This window comes from Melospiza georgiana, chromosome 17 (assembly GCF_028018845.1).
Source record: "Melospiza georgiana isolate bMelGeo1 chromosome 17, bMelGeo1.pri, whole genome shotgun sequence".
Classification (NCBI taxonomy): domain Eukaryota; kingdom Metazoa; phylum Chordata; class Aves; order Passeriformes; family Passerellidae; genus Melospiza; species Melospiza georgiana.
In genome coordinates, this window is record NC_080446.1 from 8,724,466 (window position 1) to 8,734,324 (window position 9,859).

Here is a 9,859-nt window from a genome sequence, read left to right on the forward strand (position 1 = left end):
AAATTCAGTTTAGTGTCCTTCAAAGAGAAATAAACCTAGTGGTGCTCAGCAGAAGGCTGAGGAACCTCTACTAAACTCACCTTTTACAGGCTTTTATATTTTCTTGCATGCCTTAAATAGTAGGCAGAATAGATCCACCTCACCCTCTTCTTTCCTTTGCTCACTAGGAATAAAGAATATGATTTAAACATAATAAATGAGGTTCTAGGGTTTTGCTGGGTTTGGCTGGGGTAGAATTTTCTTCATAGGAGTTGGTGTAGCCCTGTGTGAGTGAGCAGCCATGGTGCTGGCTGGGGTTAAACCACCACACCTGCCAGTGCTGAAAAGTGCCAGTCTTGTGCCTCCAGAACTTCTTTTTCTTAAAGCTGGCTCCTGGGCAGTGGATGTCAGGATGCTGAATTAAGCCAGGCTTTATCAGGATCTGTTCTTTCTGATTTGCTGTTCCTTGCCTTTAGAACTGAGGCAGGAATTGCAGCTTCACTGAGTGTGTCTCTAACCCTGAAGTCTCTCAGAGCAGTGCTTGGCATGTCCTACAGCAAGCACAGCTCTGGCTCATGTGTGCCTGGCTGCAGAGCTGAGAATGTTCTTTGAGCTTTAGCACTTAGTAGCAAAGACATCAGTTTGTTCCCAGAACTTCTCATGTTTGGAAAATTAAACATTTGTGTCATGTATAGGATCTCCTTATCTGCAAGATAAGAGAACAGCTAGGAAAAGCTTATAGGAGGGGTAGATTTTTGCTTGGGGGTTGCTTGGTTTTTTGTTTTTACAGCACTACAACCAATTTTTTCCTTCTTCACACTTGAAATAACTTTGTTTTCCATGCTTATATATGCCTTTTCCAGTACATAAGCCATCCCTGCCAAATCCAACAGATAATAAGGAAGGATACTTGAACTGCATTGGCATTAGGTGGCACAAAAGGTAGCTGCAAACTGTACATACAAGTACTTGAATTTATACTCTTGTAAATGGATGTTATGAGCCCTGAGGTATTTTCAGGAACTGGCTGAAGTATTGTTTTTGTTAAATCTTGTATCATTAAATCTCTTTAAGTATCATTTTGTTAAATTTATACCATTTTGGCTTGAATTAATCATTGTCTTATACAAATATTAATTTTGCTTTCTGTTATATGTGAGCCTAGAGGTGTTGGGTGATTAAGTGTACATCTTATTTTGATAAAATTTATTTTTATATTGCATTTTATAATACAAAGTTGTCAAAAATGTGTAAGTTTATGATGCATGACTGGGTGATTAAACACATTGTAACAGCTGCTCATTTGATATTTTCAATATGTTTGTCTTGTGTCATGTTGGGATAGTTTATTGTAAATGTCAGTAACAACACACAAGTTCCACATTTACACATAATCACCACAGCACTGCATTAGCAAAAGGTTTTGCTTTCTGCTGGAAACAAAAGTTTACTTGAACTGAGCAACTTCAAGGAACAGGATTTGACACTCACAGACTTAGAGGCTCACACAAAATACTGCTGGTTTCAAAAAAATCTGTCACTTAGTATTTACTGCACAGAACAAACAACCAGTCACATCCACCTGGAGACTGCATGTGGCACTTTCCACTGGAGAAGGAACTGCTGCTTCTTAACACTTCAACAGAGCTGGGCCACTTTCAGTAGTTAGTTTGCTTTATTCAAATGAGTTTACAGTGCAAATGCCTTAGAGCCAATAATAATAATAATTCCATGTGTGTTACTTTTATTAAGAATATTGGACAACTGAAACCAATCGATCAATAAGCTCTATTTTCCAACATAATCATAAAGTTGATTAAGCTACTCATACACTTACCACTCTATTTGGCAAACATTCTAAAAAAGAAGTTACCATAGAAATTGCCTCTTAAAAAGGGCAAGTTTGTCTTAAAAGAATTGAGTGTTAACCAGTTTTTCAACTTCAGAGTTGTTCTTTTGGTGAGGAGTAAGGGTGCTTTTTTGCCACAGCACAAAGTTAAGTAATTTAAATAAACTTTTCCTGTAAATAAACTTTAGCAGTGGAATGTAAAAATCAAGCAGCATGGCTTACACTTCCAGAAATTGAAGCATGAGCAGAGTAGTGCATTATGCTGATTATAATTGCTCTTTAAAATATATTACTTCATATTTAACTAAATGTTAACTTTTATTCAGTAGAAGGTTGTGGCTTTTGGACAGAATAGATAATTTATTTTGTGCTTTGACAACACAGCTGTAGTGAATTTTAAAAAAGCAGTAATAAGATAACCCTGGTAAAGGTTAAAATAGATAACTGATAATTTTGGTGCTGCATCAAGCATTATGCAATACATAACTGTCTATCCAACTGCATTTTAATACCAACATAAGAAACAGTAACTAAAGCAATAAATGAACATTTTGGCTGTCAGCAAAGAGTTCCCCACTGTTGTAAGCTCAGAAGGTGCAGGAACTTAACTGAAGTCTCTATTAGTAAGGACAAGAGGAGCCACTAAGGTCCAGAGATAGAGAAGCAGACAAACCCAGCTGGAGGTCATCTTCACCCACACGGCTGGCCACTTACTTGTCATGGTTTTGAAATCTGCATCAGGGCTAAAAAGTAAAGAAGTCCATTAGCAGACAGAGAAAACATCTCCCCCTGTTCCTTGGTACCTCTCATGGATCTGAACTGAGGGCAATCCTTTGGGGCACTCCAATCAAGACCCTTTGTGAGAGCATAGACAACTAAGCCAGCAGTTTCCTGTGGCTCCATCACAGGCTGTGGTTCTTGGAACCCAGTTTCCAAGCCTGCTTGCTCATGCTCATGATGCTGTTCAAGGAAATATTTGCTAATTTATACAATGTCCTGGGAGCAGTGGTTCTGAGCTGCAGCAGCAGAGGGCATGCCCAAGTGTTTCCAACAGATGTGGGAAATCCCATCTCTGATAAGCAGTACATATGGCTGTCCCTCCACATCTTCGCCAGGTTGAAAAGCCACTAACAGCAGGCTGGCTTCTAACAAATTCTGCAGGAGGCCACCTGAAACCAATTCCATGTGTATCCTTCCTGCTACTCCTCCAGCTGAAGAATGGCAGCCACACCTTCTGCCCTTGCAGCTCTGCAGTAGTGCCCTGGAACCAGAGCTGCTGACTGTGCCATGCGGCCTTCTCACACCTTAACTGAGTAACGCTAAATTGACAAGGCACAGCTCTGCTGCAGCTGGCACAGGGACAGCCCCTTCACCAGCCTCCCACCCACACAGAACCCTCAGCTCCCCTGTGGCTCTCACCTGTACCAGTTGGTGAGTGTCATCATGATGTACAGAGAGGCGAGGAAGAGCATGAAGTGGAAGAAGGTGTAGCTGTACTGGACACCATCCTTCTCATTGTCCGTGACACGGCGCACCTCGCCCTCCTCAGCTGTGCCACTGCCTGTCCCCACAGTGTCCTCCAGGATGGCAGTGTCACTGCCTGACAGGGTCAGCTTGTTCACCTGGCTGTTACTTGAGGAGCGGATGCTGCAGTGTAACCCAAACAGAGACCTGGTTAACAACTCCTTTTATCATCAGCTGTGTTTGATAATCAAGCAAGCAATTGACCACAGTGAATGTCTGGGACTAGCAAATCATCCATTTGGAAGCATAAGGAAATTCCTCCAACTGTTTTTATCCAAGCTTTTGTTAATTTCATTAAACAGCATTCCTAGTCCCAGATCATAGAAAGGTGTGGTTTGGAAAGAACCCTGAAGATGATCTTGTTCCAATCCACCTACTGCGGGCAGGGCACATTACACCTAGACCCAAGTTGCTCACAGCTCCATCCAGCCTGGCCTTGAACACTTCCAGGGATGGAGTACCCACAACTTCTCTGGACAACCATTCCAGTGCCTCATCACCCTCACAGTAAAGATTTTTTTCCTAGTATCTAATCTAAACTTACACACCCAGTTTTAATCCATGTAAAAGTCTCTATGTTCTTGTAGGCTCCCTTCAGACACTGGAAAGCCATAATTAGGTCACCCCAAAGCCTTCCTTTCTCTAGGCTGAACAATCCCAGTTCTCCCAGCCTTTCCCCATAGGAGAGGTGCTCCATCCCTCCAATCATTTTGTAACACATGTTGTTTTGTTATCTGGATTGAGCTGACAAGGCTTACCCTCATGCACAAAGCAAAATGCAGGTTTATGAGCCACATTTGGCCTCAGGCCTGAGACAGCAGCTGGATGTGAATAAATGCAGGTACATTTTGCACTAGACCCAGATTCAAACAAAGGAGGCAAACCCCAATTCTTTATCACTGGATAGTAGTGCAGACCCTACCTGGAATACAAGAGGCAAAGGACAAAGATAACCAGTCCAACAACACTCTGGGCATCCCACCACTGCAGGGACTTGGGTGGAGCAGGAGTGGCAGGAGGGACAGTGGCATTGGCTGGAACAGCTGTGGGTGCAGCTATCTGGGTGATGATGTTCAGCAGACTTGGGTTACAGTTTCTTTCTGAAAGGGATTTCAAAGCAGATAAAAGAGATGCCAGCATGTAGCCAAGAAAAGATGACAAGTAAGCTTGCAATTTTTCATTCCCTTTAACTGCTGATCTCTTCAATTCTCCAGAGGCAGAAATTGCCTGCAATGTTTTTCCTGCCTGTGAGCTAGACAAGGGTATAATAAATAAATAACATCAGAATGCCCTGACACTGTTTCTTTTCCCCCCTTACAACACTCCAGTTTTGTTCTGCAAAGAAGCAGTTTGATGGTTTCAGTCAAGTCAGGTTTTCAGCTTCACTGGATTTGATCTGAACAGATCAGCAATTCCCACAGAGTGATCTGTAAAAACCATCAACTTCTGCTTTCACACCAATATATGGGACTCAAGACAGAGTGTTGCTTACCAGGCTCATTGGACATGGCTGCCCAGGTGAGGTACATGGTGTAGAGTGTGATGACAGAGGACTGGAGGAGGCCAGAGCGAGGCTGATGCTCCTGTTCCAAAGCAGAAGAAGCCACAGTCAAAAAGAGCAAGGTTTACCTAGAGCTGGATGCTTTTACCCCACTGCCACAGATGAAACCATTACTAGCATAAAAACCATTGCTGTAGAAATGCATTGGTCTTTGTTCTATGTTTGAAAGACTGGAAGAAATTCCTTGGAGTTATATAATTTATGCAAAAAGCAACTCAAACAGAGAAAGAAAAAGCAAACCAAATCCTTTTCTTTTTGTGCCCAAGACTCAGTTACAGGCTGTTACTGAGTTAATCTCAACCATTTCAAACAATTTTTTAGATGTGAATCTAGCATGTGATTTGAGCAATACCAGTTCAGAATCAAGAGACATGCAACTTTCCTCTTATATTAAAGAAGTTTACCCCTAATTTCAAAGGTACAGTATTAAGCAAATAAATCTCCAGCTACTTTGCTACTCCCTAACAGATTCCTCTGTCCTGCCAGGGCCTTGACCACTAAAACCATGCCAGCAGTCCTCCACATGGAAACAAAGCCCAAAAACATGCTAGCTAAAAAAAGCCTCTCTTCAGAAAATGTGTCACTATGCAGTAAAATGTTTTCAGAGCAAGATTTATTTTTTTTTTAGTTCCTAACTACAAAAGCTATGATAGCCAAGTTTAAAAGTTCTTATCTCTGACTGAACTGCTACTACATCCTTCTCATTTCCCTGCTTGGTATGTCAGAAGAAAAGAGAAAAATAATACCTGAACTTTTGGAAGGATAGAAACAATGGAGACAATAATGCACAGGATCATGTTAAAGCTGATGAAGAACTTGTTCTCAGTGCAGGCATCAGGCTTTGTGTAGAAAACGTAGAAGAGAATGACAAAAACCAGGGACAAGGCATAGAACAGGCTTGTACAGGACAATAGAGCTGCAGGAAAAAAAAATTACATTACAAATATAGTTAAGACACTCTTTCTTCTTCATCTGGCAGTCTGGGTCACAAAACAAGACACGGGGAATGCATTTTTGTAAGGTATGGCTAAATTTCTGCTTGGGCTCACTAAGCATAGCTCAGAGCAAGGCCAGGGCTGCCATCAGGGGAACAGGACCTGCCTCTCAGCAGCAGTTTAATTAGTGTAACTGGTATCAGGCCACAGTGGCATAATGAAAGAGTGCTTTTTGCACACTTCCCATGGACATTTACCTGCCCTGGATTCCTGTGCTTGAGGTCACCCATTTTTGTTTCCACTCCGTTCTTTGTAAGAAGCCACAAAATGCTGTGGCAGTACTCTTAGCTATGAGCTAAGAACCACAACAATTAGCACTTTGTAATTAGTGGGCAGCTGGGGAGCAGGCACCAAGGCACACTCAGTGTGGCACTGCAGCCACTGTCACAGACACAACTGAGCTGCTGGGGACACAGCAGAGTCAGGCTTGAAGGGAAGCAGGCTCTGAGCACACCCTGCCAACCAGGCAAGTGTGGTTTAATAGGACTGTCAGATGTGCTACTCACAAGCCTAAAATATCTCACATTTTATTGAACAAAAGAAAGGAAACATTGCTGCTATTTATTTCAGGAGTTTACACCAGTGACTCAGGGACACTGTGCAGTTTAGTTCTAGGTATGTCTGCAAACCAGTGAATGTTATTCTGCGGGCTACTGGCCAGTACAAACAAACCCTTTCCAGGTTAAGATTCTTACCTGCATACCAGCATTTGGAATTCCCCTCTTCCATCTTCTCAACCCAGCTCTCATTCCAAGAGTGAGCAAAATCCACAAGTAGAACCAACTGGATAAGAATGAAGCAGAAGGCTCCAGAAACACCAATCCAAAACCAAGCTAGAAAAGAGCGCAAGAAAAAAAAGTTAGCTTTCATCATGTGCATGCTACCTCTGTTTAAAAACAAAAAAAGCATGAAATAAACCTGTAACTGTAATTAGAAATGCAGATGTTGTTAATAACTTTGCCTCAATCCAGCAGGAGCATGGAAGGAGTCCCAGCTCTTCAGGGATGCAGCCACTGCTGGTCAAGCTGAGCACGGGAATGTTCAGCCCAAGGCAACATCTAACATGTGGCATCTTTGTGTACATAAGTGCCACTGTGCCACATTTCTTTGAGGATCAACAACCCTTTCAAGTTCCTCTGATGCGGCCAGACAGTAGAGGTTTCCCACACAGATTTCTCAGAGATTCTAGGGAAGTATTTAGCATTTGTCAGTGTTCCAAGTTGCCCCCAGTCTAGTGTCAGAAGATCAGCTCAGTAGTGGCTGTCTCATGAAGTAAAAAATTATTAATAACCAAAACCTATTAAGTTGAAAAGGGATTTCTTATTGCCATAACTTCAGCTGGCCACTAAAATACCGAATGGACCAAGGTACTCCCAACAAAAATGGGCAGAAACTGCATCTTCTACAAAAAACTTTCACTATTGCCAAATTATCTATGAAAAGGTTTGAGCTTATACAAGTCAGAATTCCATGATGAACATCAACTGTACCTCTTGTGAAAGGCCCTTCAGGGATATAAAATGCTCCAACCATGATAGCCACGATGGCAGCTATCTTGAAGAACCAGAACCTTTAAAAACAAGATAGAAATAAATGAATAACCAATAAATATTGGTCTTACTCCACACACAGTCAGTTCCCACACAGCAGTCATGTGCTCTGACATGATCTGTAAGCAGCTTGGTCCTGCTCCAACCAGGGCTTTGCATCATGTGATCCTGTTGACCAGGGAGGTTGGGGACTTCACATCCCTGGAAGTGCTCAAGGCCAGGCCTGGATGGGGCTCTGAGCCACCTGGGCCAGTGGAAAGTGCCCCTGCCCACAGCAGGGAAGTGGATGGTCTTAAGTGGATGGTCTTACCATTCTGTAATTTTAGGATTCTATGCACTCCAAAGATCCCTTTCCAATTAAATGACTCCATGATGATTCAGTCATCCAGCCCAAAACTAACTCAGTTCAATCACGGAATTAGAAATCAGAAACCAGTTTCTGATAGCTGAGTCAGACTGGCCTTGAGAGTGACCCAATGAGTGCCAGAGGCAGCACAAGGTTGGAGACATAAACTAGCTGCAATCTGACATCTCTGTGGAAACACAGAGCACTCCTCTTTTGGTTACCCCACCTCAGAGTGGCACCCTCAACCATCTTACACAAATAGGGAGCTTTTAAGGGGACCAAAGCACTACTCTGTACTGGGTCCAAAAGGAAGCTGAAGCTGTCTGTGTATGCACACAGGAATCTGCACTGTGCTCAGCAGAGGAGCTGGAAGGAGGAAAGCAGCTGCAAGGAAGGGCAGCCAGCTGGCTCACACATACCCATTGTGTATGGAAGCTCTGGGGTCGTTACTGGTCTTCACTTCTATCATGAGCAGGGACAGGAGGAAGAAGAACACGGCCATGGCAAAGCTGACACGATAGACAGCTCTGTAGCCCACAAACACATCACAGCTGACAAAGCCCTCCAGGTGGGGGATCTGGGTGTGGAGCCCATCGTCACAAAATCCAGGGATCTGGAGGAAGATAAATCCACGTTCCATTGTGAATTTACATTCCTTTGTGAATTCACATTCCATTGTGAATTTATGTCTGCATTTGCAATTACATTTTCTAAGTCCTGTAACAGCCAAGGTTCTCAGTCAACAAACTTCTGAGAGATCAGAGAACAAAAGACCTTGTGCTCAGACCTCGTTATCATCTGTCTCTCCCCATGTCAACACTTTTCACCCATGAAGATTAAGATACTACAGCAGCAGGCCTTTGATAACAACTGACAGTCTCCAGATCTGGTCAGATTTCAGAGACCAGGCATGTGCTAAAAAAGGAACATTCACAGAATTTGCTGTTTCAGCCAGAAGCCATTCAGCACACCCAGCCTCTCAACTCAGGAGCAAGGACACTCGGGTGTTTGTCTCTCACACATAATCCATTCCAAGTAAAGAAAATCAATAGTCAATGGCACAAGTAACGGCATTTAAAACAGTCAGAAAAAGATTTTGTCCCTCCATACCTTTTTCAGCTGCTCTTCCATGCCTGGTGCCAGCATGATGCAGGCAAGTGCAGTGCTGAGGAGGAGGAGGAAGGCATAGATGAGCCGTGTCACTGTCGAATTCTTGCTGTTGGGGCAACATCGGCACAGCAAACACGAGGCCCCGCTGCACAGACAGGGAATCTGAAGGGCACAGACAGGAATAGTAAGGGCATTCCCCTCGAAGCTGACACCTGCGCGTTAGGCGACACCGAGAGGAAAACCCGAGCCCCATTTAGAGACATCCGCTCCCGGCCCGCACAGATAAGCCGCTAATCGGGGTTTTTGTCAGCGCGTTCGCCAACACCCGCAGACAACCGCGTGTATCGGCCGGGGCTGCCGGGGGGCCTCGCCAGGGCGGGCCCGTCCGCCAGCCGCCCGCTGTGGCACGGACAGGGCCGGCTCCAGGCCGGCACCGCTCCGCTCCGAGGGGCTGGAGAGGCTCCGGCGGGCCCGGGATGGGGCCCGCGGGGCTCAGCGTGGTCCCACCCGGGCCCGCTCCGTGCCGCCAGCGGAAGCACTGCTGCGGGCCGGCCGCGCTCCCCGGGGTGTGAGGGGAGGTTCGGGGTGTGAGGGGAGGCTCGGGGCGGGAGCGGAGCCCGCACTCACCCAGCTGGCCAGCGAGCAGACCCCGAGCACGGCCCCCATGGCGCCGCCACCGCCGCCCTCCGCCGCTTCCTGCTTCCGCCCACTGCCCGCGGCCGGGGGCGGCCCCAGCCGGGCTCCGCCCCGAGCCGCAGCCGCCGCCGCTCATTGGCTGCTTCCCAGCGCGGGGACGGCCGCCCGCCAATGAGAAGGCGCGATGAGCCGCGCGCCAGGGGGAGGAGCGGGAGGGTCAGCGAGGGCAGGGGCGGGGCGATGTTGTTTATCAACACTGTTTCCGCCTTCGCCGAGCGGAATGGAGGACGCTGATTGGTCGGAAGGGCA

At 45.5% G+C, this 9,859-nt stretch overlaps 1 protein-coding gene across 1 annotated transcript; it reads right to left on the minus strand.

Annotated features, from left to right (window-relative positions):
- Nucleotides 1-1,635: 1,635 nt before the first annotated feature.
- Nucleotides 1,636-9,637, minus strand: SERINC3 (serine incorporator 3). Its single transcript, XM_058036113.1, has 10 exons — nt 9,542-9,637; nt 8,915-9,076; nt 8,224-8,417; nt 7,399-7,478; nt 6,604-6,741; nt 5,660-5,829; nt 4,845-4,935; nt 4,275-4,452; nt 3,248-3,475; nt 1,636-2,571 (listed from the first exon to the last, which is right to left on the minus strand). The coding sequence occupies exons 1-10, from the start codon at nt 9,578-9,580 to the stop codon at nt 2,433-2,435; spliced, it is 1,419 nt and encodes a 472-aa protein (XP_057892096.1). The 5' UTR covers nt 9,581-9,637; the 3' UTR covers nt 1,636-2,432.
- Nucleotides 9,638-9,859: the final 222 nt, after the last annotated feature.

Bases quoted from the DNA above. Each gene is read 5' to 3' on its own strand.
- SERINC3 (XM_058036113.1), bottom strand. From the start codon at position 9,580: ATGGGGGCCGTGCTCGGGGTCTGCTCGCTGGCCAGCTGG. The intron at 9,077-9,541 runs GTGAGTGCGGGC...TGTGCCCTTCAG, and splicing joins TCTGCTCGCTGGCCAGCTGG to ATTCCCTGTCTGTGCAGCGG. The intron at 2,572-3,247 runs GTGAGAGCCACA...TTTACTTTTTAG, and splicing joins ACACTCACCAACTGGTACAG to CCCTGATGCAGATTTCAAAA.